The sequence below is a fragment of the Panthera pardus genome, unplaced genomic scaffold (genome assembly GCF_024362965.1).
Source record: "Panthera pardus isolate Hobbes unplaced genomic scaffold, ASM2436296v1 HiC_scaffold_21, whole genome shotgun sequence".
Lineage (NCBI taxonomy): Eukaryota > Metazoa > Chordata > Mammalia > Carnivora > Felidae > Panthera > Panthera pardus.
The window spans coordinates 25019366-25031947 of record NW_026526777.1 but is presented as its reverse complement, the minus strand read 5'-3'; the positions used below and the strand labels follow the sequence as shown (position 1 = coordinate 25031947).

Genomic DNA, 12582 nt, shown 5'->3' with positions numbered 1-12582 from the left:
TGGATGGAGGGGGTGGGATTGGATGGAGGGGGTGGGATTGGATGAAGGGGGTGGGGTTGGATGGAGGGGGTGGGATTGGATGGAGGGGGTGGGATTGGATGGAGAGGGTGGGATTGGATGGAGGGGGTGGGATTGGATGGAGAGGGTGGGATTAGATGGAGGGGGTGGGATTGGATGGAGGGGGTGGGGTTAGATGGAGGGGGTGGGATTGGATGGAGGGGGTGGGGTTGGATGGAGGTGGTGGGATTGGATGGAGAGGGTGGGGTTAGATGGAGGTGGTGGGATTGGATGGAGAGGGTGGGATTGGATGGAGGGGGTGGGATTGGATGGAGGGGGTGGGGTTAGATGGAGGTGGTGGGATTGGATGGAGAGGGTGGGATTGGATGGAGGGGGTGGGATTGGATGGAGAGGGTGGGATTGGATGGAGAGGGTGGGATTAGATGGAGGGGGTGGGATTGGATGGAGGGGGTGGGGTTAGATGGAGGTGGTGGGATTGGATGGAGAGGGTGGGATTGGATGGAAGGGGTGGGGTTGGATGGAGGGGGTGGGATTGGATGAAGGGGGTGGGGTTGGATGGAGGGGGTGGGATTGGATGGAGGGGGTGGGATTGGATGGAGAGGGTGGGATTGGATGGAGGGGGTGGGATTGGATGGAGAGGGTGGGATTAGATGGAGGGGGTGGGATTGGATGGAGGGGGTGGGGTTAGATGGAGGGGGTGGGATTGGATGGAGGGGGTGGGGTTGGATGGAGGTGGTGGGATTGGATGGAGAGGGTGGGATTGAATGGAGGGGGTGGGGTTGGATGGAGGGGGTGGGATTGGATGGAGGGGGTGGGGTTGGATGGAGGGGGTGGGATTGGATGGAGGGGGTGGGATTGGATGGAGAGGGTGGGATTGGATGGAGGGGGTGGGGTTGGATGGAGGGGGTGGGGTTGGATGGAGGGGGTGGGGTTGGATGGAGGGGGTGGGATTGGATGAAGGTGGGGTTAGTGCTTTTGTGAAAAAAGACCCTACAGAGCTCCTTAGCCCTTTTGTTTTGTGAGAATACAACCGATGTGAAGTTCAACCCAGATGGGGGCCCTCACCAACTGTGCCAGCACCCCAATTTTGGACTTCTGGCCTCCAAAACTGCAAGGAATAAATTTCTGTTTTTTAGAGGCCACCCAGTTTGTGGTATTTTGTTATGGCAACTGGAATGGACTAAGACATCTTAGGAAGCTTTTCTTTTCTTTTCTTTTTTATTGAAAAAAAATTTTTTTACATTTATTTATTTTTGAGAAACAGAGTGAGACAAAGCGTGAATGGGGAGGGGCAGAGAGAGAAGGAGACACGGAATCTGAAGCAGGCTCCAGGCTCTGAGCAAGCAGTCAGCACAGAGCCTGATGCGGGGCTCGAACCCACGAACTGTGAGATCATGACCTGAGCCGAAGTTGGACGCTCAACCGACTGAGCCACCCAGGTGCCCCAGGAAGCTTTTCTTAATAAGGAAAAAAAAAGATGTTGTTGATTAGAGAGGCAGAATGAAAAATAAACACCAGCAACACTGTCTCTGTATCTAGAAATGAAACTCTATTTCTTATTGATCTCTTTTAACAAGAAGAAAAAAGACATCAAGGGTGTGTTGAAGAGGTTCACAAGAGTTACCATGCCTCTGGGGGGGGGGGGGGGGGGGGAGACATGGCTGAGACCGCTCCTACACCAGGGGAGGGCACAACTGAAATAGTGCCTGCTTTCTGCAGGATTCTGGAAAGCCCTGGGATTGGGAGGAGCACATGTTAAAAGAAGACTTAAACATCAGGTGGGTGAGGTCAAGGCACTTAGGACCTAGTCCCTGGGACAGGCAAGAGCATGTACCAGACATGTGACAAAAGAGAATTGACATAGAGCAGTGAGAGCAGAGCCTCTAACTGCTTGGGCAGATTGGGTATGGAATGTTAAAATCAGACTTCATCCAAGGAAACGTCCCAGAGAGGGTGATTTCTGACCTCAGTTTAGAAAGAAGGGTGAAAAATAAATTGATGGGAGAAGAGGCAGAAGGAAAGGGAGCAGGTCTACCTGTTGCAGGCTCCCCAGCAATGCCCCAGGGACTGAGCCAGACCGAGCTGCATGGAGAAGTGTTTGTCCTAGGCCTCCTGGAGCAGGGAATTGATGTCGGGGGGCACAGAGATCTGAATGCCACTGACCATCTGATTAAAATCTGTAATGAACTCTGCTACAATTGGTTTCAAAGCTATGACATTTGTAGCAAATAAATACATCGTGGAGGTTAACATTAGCACCTGCCCCAATCGCTCGTCCAGGGAAGGCATTCTTGGAGAGTGCTGTTTCTAAATAGAGTCGAACGTGTGACTAACAGAGATTGGATTGAACTTTGATGGTGCCGTTGACTTTCAGTTACCCTGATAAGGAAAGGGGAGGGCTGATTTCATGTGCTAAGGAGTTTGGGCCAACAAGCTGATGACTGCGGCCAGCTAATAATTTGAAGTGATCCTCAAATTCATTGTTATCCGTGTTGCTAGAAATAAAATGTCCCTATTGTATGTAATACCTCCGTGATCTTAGAAGGTCAGCTGTGTAAATCTGTATGAGTGGTCACCCGAGTAGTCACCTCTTTGAGGAACTCAGTGTCCAGCAGAATGAAGTCACTTTCTCCCATGTTGTATGTCATCGGAACATCCAGGGAAGGACCGTGCTGTGCCACTCTGGGTTCCTCCATGAGTGTGGACTGGATTAAAAATCTCTCCAAATTTATCTTACAAGATGCAGAGAAACTGATTTTCTGCTGGCAACGAGTAAATCGTTGATTACATACCAATAATGAACCGGGACGATACAGTGGGCAACAATAAACATGACCTGTCTTGGTGTAAAGAAGGATTCTTGGTGTAAAGAATCAAGCATCCAAATTCCTACCATGACTCCAGCAGAACTCCATAAGCCGCACCATATCACTGGCCAACAAGACCCAATAGGGTAAGGAGGTATTTTATGCCCACCATCAGTAGGCTTTTTGCTTCCGGGATCAGGACACATTTCCGGGCCCAGAGGGGCTCCCAAAAGGCCTTCTACCCAAGTCCCAGCCTCTAAACTGAACACATTATAATAACTACGTTCATCTGTGTTTCTGAGGTCCCACTAGCTTTCTCAAACACTCATTTTCAGGCAGGAATTTCTACCCTCAGTCCTTCACCCTGCCCTTGTTCTCTGCCCTTTCTTGGCAAATACATCCTCCATGAGCTTAGAGACAGAGAAACATGCGTCCAGGTATCTCTGGACAACTGGGTCGAATGAAGAGCCAAGACTCCAGATCTGTAAGGAAAAGGTAGTTGGTATTAGAGCTGAGAGGCTGGGTGATTTTCCCAGCCTTTCCTGTGGGTCAGCTCGTCCTCAGACCCACTTTCAGCTCCACACTGCCACCTTGTGGCTCCAGGGCAAATCCCAGGACAGTCCTGTTTCCCTCTTAAGTGGGAGAAGGTGGCTCCCCAACCCTCAAACTCTCTTCCCCATCACCACCCCATTCAAGAAGAGCGAACCTGGGGCACCCAGGTGGCTCAGCAGGTTAAGCATCCATTCTTGGTTGTGGCTCAGATCATGGCCTCCTGGTTCCTGGGTTCGTGCTTACAGCACAGAGCCTGCTTGGGATTCTCTCCCTCTCTCCCTGCCTCTCCTCACAATAAATAAATAAACATCTAAAAAAGAAGAAGAAGAGCAAATTTTATTTCATATTGCATATCTCATTGTCACTGCCCCTCGGAAACAAAGATGCCCAGGAATTTCCTGGTTATCAAGGACTTTTATTGGTCAATTTAAACCGCATCTCCAGGTTCTTGACCCCAAGTGAGCTACTGCAGCCTGGGCTGAGTCTAGAGCTCCTTGATAAATAAAAGACTTATTTACATACAAATCACAGACATAGACATCTGGAAAATTGCTGGTTTATACCATACATCAGAAAAAACCATTCTGAGAAATCTCCACAGTCCACCAATTCACCTCCTCCTGCCATCTTCTGCCCTGCCCACCCTCTGCCCCTTGCTCCCACATGGTTCTAAGGGACTGAAGTACTGTATTTCACAGAGTCCAAAGGATGTATACATATTTTACAGAAGTGCCTAGCCCAGAGACAGCATGGTTCCATTTCGCCTGGAGTTAGCTGTCAGAAGTGAGATTGACCTGAGAGAGCAGAGACCATCCTTCTTGCTTCCCACAGGGACCCTGGAGGTCACTCACCAGAGGCATCGTTATCTTCTCTAACATCAGTAGAGTGTTCTATAGTTTATGGTCTTACAACCTTCCCGTCCCCAACAAGGTTAGTTGTTCCTGTTTAATAAATGGGGAAACCATTGCTCAGAGGGATTAGAAGACTTGCCCAAGTTCATATGTCTAGAAAAGGAGTGAGAGCAGAGCTCAAACCCAGGTCTTTGGAGTATAAAGCTGGTGTCCCAGTCATCATGATGAGCAATGATTTACTCGGTACTTACTTAGGCACTAAGGACAGGGATTTGGGGTGAGGGGCAGGGTCATTGGCTTACACACGAAGGCCAGGAGAAACTCCAGCACTCATACTGCCATGGGAGGCTCCTAAGCCCAGCTCTGCCAAGACAGATGGACAAGGAAGAAGTGGCTGGATGTCAGAAACTGACAGGGGCAACAGAATGCAGTGAAGAGAGACCATGGGCCCTCACATCTGCCTTGAGCCTTGGCCCCATCCGGGTCTGTGTCCCACTCTCTGGTTCTTTAGCACTGAAGGCTTGGGACACTTTGCTTACTGAGTTCTTGTCTTTTAAGGAAGCCTAAGGAGGCTTCTTAGAGCTGAGTGACCTCTTAAAGCCCAAAGTTACAGTCATTCCCTACAGCTTCCTTAGGAGTAGAGGGAAGAGAATCTGTTCCCTAGAGCTGCTCTCAGGATAGATAATCAGCCCCTTTCATTAGTAGAGAGCTCATGCCTCTACCAACCACTTTTACATCCACAGTCTTATTTGACCCTCATAACAGAGATGAAGGATAAGCCAGACTTCTCCCCATGTTGGTCATCAGTGGTGGTAGAACCAGGATCTGGTTCTTCTGACTTTTCAGCTGATGCTCTTTCCATTATCAAGGCTATCCCTTAGATTAGAATCGGAATTAGGGTGGGGAAACCACCCCATGATCTAAATCCCACTGGAGGTAACGAGGAAGAACAGGGCAAAGCCTCAGAGTCTCCCCACGCCACTGCCTCTCCCAGCTTCAACATCACAGAATTGAGACCAAAAGTAGACAGTGTGGCCATGGAGGGATCCATCATGACCAGAATTGAGTCCAAGGGTATAAATATCATTGTCATGAAAATCCAACAATTCTTCTAGAGCCTGTTGGTTAGAAAGGCTCTACTGTAACACCATAGAGCGTAGTCTTGCAAAGTCATGACAGTTTAGAGCTGGCAAAGATCTTACAGATCATCTGTGTCCTAACAGGTCAGAAGATGGAGTCCCCGAGAAGGGAGGGGACTTGCCCAAGGTCATGCAGCTACCTGAAAGCAGAGCTGAGTCTCAAATCCTGGGCTGCGGACTTCATCGCGGCATGCATGGTTCATAGGGAAGCTCTGAAGAGCCTTGAGGAAATCCAGAGCCATGATCCAGCCCCACTTTCTGTACGGATGTCCCCTCTGGGTGGCCCCAGAGGAAGGTGCAGTGTGGATCCCTTCGGGGAAGAAGAAAAGAAACCAATCCCTGCTGCTTCGGAGGCTTCGTCCACTCTTCATTTTATTGTGACCGTTTTCATCTGCTCCTTTCTTCTCGTCCTTCTCATACTCCCTCCCAGGGGGTCATTCCACTGAGCATCTACTTTGTCCTGTCACCCCTCCTATAGAGGTGGATGGTACAGGGAGCATTGGCAGAATTTTTGCGAGTTATAGATGCTGCACTAAATCCCACATCTCCCTTCACTAGACAGGTGGGCATAGCAGGTAAAGGTGATCTATCTGCTCTACCCACCTCCATTCGCTTTCCGTCATTGAAGAAGCCTCCTTCTACAAAACAAACAGACAAACAAACAAATCCAGTCTCTAGATAGAGAAACAGGATACTTTTCACACTTTTTCACTTCTCCCCTCTCCTGGTTGGGCTGGGTGTGCTAGTCAGATTAGGATGGGGGACAAATGGTCAAGGTGGGAGACCAACCTGAGTCCCTGCCCCCTGTGGAGGCCCAGATAGGGCCGTCCTCGGCCTGCCTGAGATCTGGGGTGAGTTCCCAGACACTCTGCGAATGCACAGGGTCAGGGAAGCAGACGTTTTGACTCTCGCTGACTCCCAGCCTCTGAGATTGGGGGCAAATAAGGGCAGCCCACACACCAGAGGCAGCTTCAACACCAAGGGTAGGGCAGCCCTTCTGGGCCCCTCACCCTACCTCAAACTGGGCTCCCCCAACTCCAACCTTGGCCCTCCCGGCTTTTACACCCAGTGTTGAAATGAGCAGAGACCCTCCACTAGCCTCGCAGGCGTGCCAGACTTCAGGGAACGTGTTCCCTAAAAGACACCGGTCTCTGTGGAGGCTTCCCCATCCACCTGCGCAGAGTCCTTCAGTGACCCTTCGGTCCCAGGGCCCCCACCGAGTCTGGAGCTGAGGGTGAGGGCGGGCAGGCCGCTGGAGCAGGTCAGCAGTGTGGTGTGGCGGCTGGAGAGGCTGAGGCTGGAGAGTTGCCGGCGTGGCCGGGGCCGGGGACCCCCGCAGCAGTCCGGGTGGCACAGCGGCCATGGCCGCAGGTGGCTGTTGAAACCCATGGAGACCCAGGGGTTGCAGCAGCTGCTGAGGTTGCCCAAGAGCATGGAGATGGTGAAAGCCACGTTGGTTGAATCTGCAGAAAGAGAAGCACAAGAAGCCTTAGAATCACAGAGCTGGAAGGGACCTAGGAGAGAGTCCAGGCCCCCACCGAGCAGAGGACGAAACAGAGTTCCAGAGGAGAGAAAGGACTTACTCGAGTTCTCTGGTTAGAAAGGAGCCGGGACGCCTGGGTGGCTCAGTCAGTTAAGCACCGGACTTCAGCTCAGGTCATGATCTCACGGTCAATGAATTCGAGCCCTGTGTCAGGTTCCGTGCTGACAGCTCAGAGCCCAGAGCCTGCTTTGGATTCTGCGTCTCCCTCTCTCTCTGCCCCTCCCTCACTCATGGTCTGTCTGTCTGTCTCTCTGTCTCTCAAAAATAGACATTAAAAAAGTAAAAAGAAAGGAAGAAAGAAAGAAAGAGAAAGAAAGAGAGCAGCACAGCTGGGACTTGAAGCTGGGACTCCAGCTTCAGAGTCCTACCTCACTGGGTTTTGTTTGCAAGCACAGAGTAAGGGTAGGAGCTAAGGTTTGCTCCAAGCTGACTTTCTTTCTTCTTTTTTTTTTTTTAACGTTTATTTATTTTTGAGACAGAGAGAGACAGAGCATGAACGGGGGAGGGTCAGAGAGAGGGAGACACAGAATCTGAAACAGGCTCCAGGCTCTGAGCTGTCAGCACAGAGCCCGACACGGGGCTTGAACTCACAGACTGCGAGATCACGACCTGAGCCAAAGTCGGCTGCTTAACCGACTGAGCCACCCAGGTACCCCTCCAAGCTGACTTTCAAGGTGTAAACACAGCCAGGGAGGGACAGGACCAGCTTAAATAGGAGACAGTGTCTTTGTTCCAAAACCTAGAACTTGAACCCCCTCATGGATGGAGATCTAGAATGAGAAAACTTCTATAAAAAATACCTGTGATTCTAGGCCAAGCTCAGGCCCCTTTGACCCCCAATCTCATTTATGTTGTAGATACAGGTGCACACTGTCTTCTGGATTCTGTCTTCTTTGACCCCTCAAGGACAGTCCCCCTCATTCTGTCACTCAGTCATTGAGCATGAGAGCACAGACAGTGCCAGGCCATTGCTGGGGACCTGGGTGGGCAATCTAGAGTCTAACTGCCCTGCAGGTGCCATGGCATCATCTTCAACTGCAGTGGAAGGTCAGCTTCCAGGTACAGGGCCCCCAAGCATCCCTTTCTGGATGAATACTTGTTCTGTGTCCTCAGAGATTATACCCAGGGAATGGACCATCCTGCAGGGAAAAATGAATTTCTTGGACGGTCAAAAGGGGAGAGTGCAAACTGGTAAGATTTTTTCCAGACACAGTATTCTTTCTGAAGACTACATGAGCTCCACATGCCAGGAGGAAAGCTTCTGGGACAGGCCTTGACCTCTGGCTAGACACACCCTGTTACATGAGGCGTAGATTGCACACTGCATTACCTTGCCCTTTGGCAGAGGCTATAGAATCATTGAAAGCAATGTCAGAGCTTAAAGGAAGCTTAGGGGCTATGGCATAGACTCGAAGCCAGGTCTACTGACTCTAAGACAGCAGTCCTGTACCTCTGTGAAGTTTCAACCAACACACTCAAAGGCAAAGCCCTTTGCCTCCTCTGTAAAGCACTGTGACGTCTTCAGATACTCTGGTTCTCCCATAGGTGTGCTCCTAGGTGTGGCTACTCACGGCCCAAGCAGAGGGAAGAACATTTGACAGAAGACGTAGATCACAGGGGTGAGAAGCTGCAGGCATCTGGATTGACCCATGTAAGGCAGAGAAGTGAGGGCAAGGGGCGAGTACCTGTCAGGAGTGGAGGGACCAGCCTCAATAAAAATAGATCCCCCTTCGTTTTTCCTACATCCTGGCCTGCTCCCCAGCTAACATAAAACCTGGATGATGCGGAAGTTGTGGGAGGTTGCTTTGGCCAACGGGGTGGTGTTCACCCTATCCACTCTATCGATACGTATTTAGTGCCTAGATTAGACCAGGGATGGAGGGGTTCCACAAGCGCCTTGCCTGAGAAACATCTGTTTGATTTGGCCCCATCTAAGCCAGGCCCAACGCAGGGCCTGGAGATGTGCCATGAACACCAGAGTCTACAGAGGCTCCACCTCTCAGCCCTTGAGGGCAGACCCACAATGCTCAACCCTAGGCAGCCACCGCGTCTTGGCAGAAACTCAGCCGAGAGTTGGGGGGCAGGAGCAAGGCCCAGGAGACAGGTAGACTCTAACCAGACACTCAGGGACAGGAGGTCAGGAGGTTGGCGTGCTATGGAGAGGAACTGGGTGTACTGGAAAGTAAGTTTAAAGTAATGGATCTCAGCCCAACTAGAAGGGCCCCAAAGGGCTTCCGGTTTTCTGAGAGAGCATATTGTCTGTAAGGTAACACTTTGTCTCTGTTCTCTTGGCTCAGAGAGGCCCTTGGTACACAGGTGAGGGACGTGTACTGAGGGACAGGCTTGTGATCATAGTGACACAGCAGGCAAGCAGGGAAGCCTGCACTGGCTGGGTGGCAGGGTCTGCATCCTCTTGTAGGTTCCTTGATAAAGGGGCAACTGACTATGCCCTGCCCCCCACCCTGCGTCATTAGCTAAGCTGGACTGAGAGTAAAGCCATGTCATGGATAATGCTTGACCTATAAAGACCTTGACTCAGGTCCTGGCCCCACCTCTTACTAGCAGTGGCACTTTGGACCAGTGTTTTCCCCTCTTCGAGTCTTGGATTACTCAGACATACAGCAGAGAAGGCCACCAAGGACTGAATGTGCTTGGCACTAGGAAGCCCTCTCTCCTTCTATTCTGTGTGTGAGTAAAGCAGGGAGGTCTCTACAGTTGGTTAGAATCAATACATTCATTGCTTAAAGGGTAATTTGCAAAGAGCCTCTTGTCCAAATGGATGTCCAAAAGAAGGGATAAAATGGGACCATAATAGTTTGGTATTATTCTCACAATTCTCTTGCCGGGTTGTGTTAAATTCATGAACAGCCTGGCCCTTATTTAATCTCTCCAGAAAAGCAAAGTATATTTGGCTTGAGAGTGTCCCAGGATGAGCAAAATGAGGTTAGAAACAAAAGCACAAGGGAAGGGGGAACCCTAAGGGCTGGTAGGAATTGGTAGCCTGGATCTGCTGGTCAGCAAACTCTCAGGAAGCTTCCAGCTTCCAAAACCTGTGCACAGGGCCTTCCTAGGGCAGTCACATGCTGTACCCAATATACATCCCAGGCTATGCACAAGACGTGCACTGGAGAACACACAGTCACCCCAGCCACACCCAGATGGGTTGACTTGCACGTGTCCCCATGCCGCACTCTTCTTAGGAGAGGAGGAGCACTACTCTTCAACATTTAGGCTGCCCAGACACAGCCCTACCTTCCTGAGTACACACTCATCCCCAGATAGCTGGACCATCTGGCAGTATCTAAAGCTCAGGAGGCTGCCATCTACCTCCCCCCAGAAAAAAAGACAATAGCACGGCCTCCCATGTGCCAATTGGAACATGGTCTTCATGGTGGGTCCCATTTTGTTTTTCACCTAGAGGAGGAAGTCCCCTCTCTTCACCACTTCCAGAGCCAGGATTATGAACAAGGCATAGGGTAAAGGAAAAAGACAAAGACACAGCAGGCCTGGGTTCTACCCCTCACTTTGCCACTCCCTAGCTGTGTGGCCTTGGGCAAGTCACATTTTCTCTCTGAGCCTCTCTCTCCCATTAGCAAAATGAAGGGGTTAAAATTTCAGGCTTGAAATTTCAGGGTTGTCGTGTGCCAACATGCTAATTAATTAGAAGTGGTTGTTGGGAAGGAGTTTAAAGTCTTGTCCAGCCTCGAAAGGGAAGAGCACCAACAAACACAGCAAATGGGTCACAGATTGTCATCCTGGACAATTTGAAAATTCTTTTCAACTCGGTCATTCTATGATTCTAATGCTCATGTATGAAACTGGGAGTTGGTTGACCAAAACTGCCAACAGTCATGCTTCATTAAGGCCACATGTCATTTTTAAATGTTTAAATTAGGTGCCCAAATTGTAAAGTATGGAGATTTTACATAAAAGATACTCACACAGCGTCAGGAGGCTGGTCAGGAGTTGTAGCTTCTCACATGAAACAGGGACACCCCCACCCCTTTCATAATTGCTTCACTCATCTGTTACCTGCCTGGCCCGGAAGGCCTTATAACCCTCTCGTTGCCCTGCTTTCTCCCTTCCCTGCTCCTTTCCACTCACGCCTCCCACACGGACACACACTTACCTTCATCAGGGGCATCTTTGTCCCACACGGACCACATCTGGACGCTGAAGAAGGGTGCCCAGCAGGCGATGTAGGCCAGCACAATGACGAAAGTCATCTTCACGGTTCGGATCTTAGCCCTCGAGATGGTACTGATGCTGCTGACCCGGGATGGCAGGCCCCGTGTGGCGGCAGCTGGGACAGAAGGCGACATCCTGTCCCAAGTCCTCCAGCCCCTTCCTTCCACCTTGCGGGCCTGCGTCTTGACTTTGAGGTTCTTACAGATCTCGTGGTAGATGAGGCTGTAGCAGGCCGTGAGCATGACCACAGGCAGGACAAAGATGGCCAGGGTGGTCCAGGTGATATAGACCCGAGGCCCCCAAGGGAAGCGGAAGTCTGCCCAGCAGTCCAGCACCCCTGTGCCCTGGATCACCTCCCGCAAAGAAAAGATGAAGATCTGAGGCAGGCTGAGGATGGCAGCCAGCAGCCAGGGAGCGGCGATGAGAGGGTAAGTGGACTGGCTGGGCTGCTGGAGGCTGCGCAGGGGGTGACAAACAGCCAGGTAGCGGTCCAGCGTCATGGCCAGTAGCATGTAGGTGGAGGCGAACATGCTGAGCACCTGCAGATACTTGACGGCCCGGCAGAGGAGGTCAGGGCCCTGGAAACGGTAGGTGATGTCCCACAGCAGCTGGGGCAGCACCTGAAACAGGGCCACACCCAGGTCAGTCGCGGCTAGGTGCAGGACAAACAGGTGCATGCGGGAGCGCTTGCGGCCTGGCTGGCCCAGGGTCAGCAGCACAGTCAGATTGCCCCCTGTCGCCAGCACCAGGACCGCAGCCAGGACTCCGATCTCCACCTTGGCCAGCTCTTCATCCCGGCCCATCCAGGGTGTGGTGGCATTGGGGACAGAGAAGGTGCCCCCGGGAGTGGGGTTAGCAGCCCAGGCAGGCCCAGAATCCATGGTTGAGTGTGCTGGGGGTGGGGGGAGGGGAGGGGAGGAGGGAGAGGGAAGGACCTATGATGGTGTGGAGGCTAGTGGAGACGTTTGATGGCTGAAACGGAGTGGGGAGGGAAAGGTTTCAGACGGGGAGAGAAGAGAAGGGGGATGGCAGGAAGATGGTGAAAATAGAAATAGTTAAGAGGTTCCGGATAGAGGGGAGGAGAGAGAAAGAGACAAGGACGAGAAGAGGCTGATCGACGATGTGGAGGGGAGACCTAGGAGGAGAGAGAGAAGGGCTCAGGGAGACAGGGTGTCAGGAAAAGAAGAATGGATGGGGCTGTGCAGGGTGAGGCCTCTGGAAGGGAAAGAAGCCTGGGGAGCTGCTACCACTTCCCAATCCACCCCAAAGTCACTTTCTCCCAACTTTTCTGGAAGTGGAAAGCGGATGTCCCTAAGCTTGCTTGGAGGCGAGGTCCACGCCATCAGCGTCGCGTGCTGGATGACCCTGCCAAGCCAGCGCCAGCCCCCGGGAGCAGCGACCAGAGGCAGCGGGAGCGCAGCGCCCGGAGCCGGGTTTTATGGGCTCGCAGCAGGAGCCCTGCGCCCCGGGCGCGCCGGTTGGTT

At 51.7% G+C, this 12582-nt stretch overlaps 1 protein-coding gene across 1 annotated transcript; it reads right to left on the bottom strand.

Moving 5' to 3' along the window:
- Positions 1-3703: 3703 nt before the first annotated feature.
- On the bottom strand, positions 3704-11979 carry AVPR1B (arginine vasopressin receptor 1B). Its single transcript, XM_019421833.2, has 2 exons — positions 11040-11979; positions 3704-6830 (listed from the first exon to the last, which is right to left on the bottom strand). Exons 1-2 carry the CDS (start codon positions 11977-11979, stop codon positions 6502-6504), a joined length of 1269 nt encoding a protein of 422 aa, XP_019277378.2. The 3' UTR covers positions 3704-6501.
- Positions 11980-12582: the final 603 nt, after the last annotated feature.

Coding starts and splice junctions, on each gene's coding strand:
- AVPR1B (XM_019421833.2), bottom strand. CDS start 11,979: ATGGATTCTGGGCCTGCCTGGGCTGCTAACCCCACTCCCGGGGGCACC. Junction 6,831..11,039: donor CAAAGATGCCCCTGATGAAG/GTAAGTGTGTGT, acceptor CTCTTTCTGCAG/ATTCAACCAACGTGGCTTTC.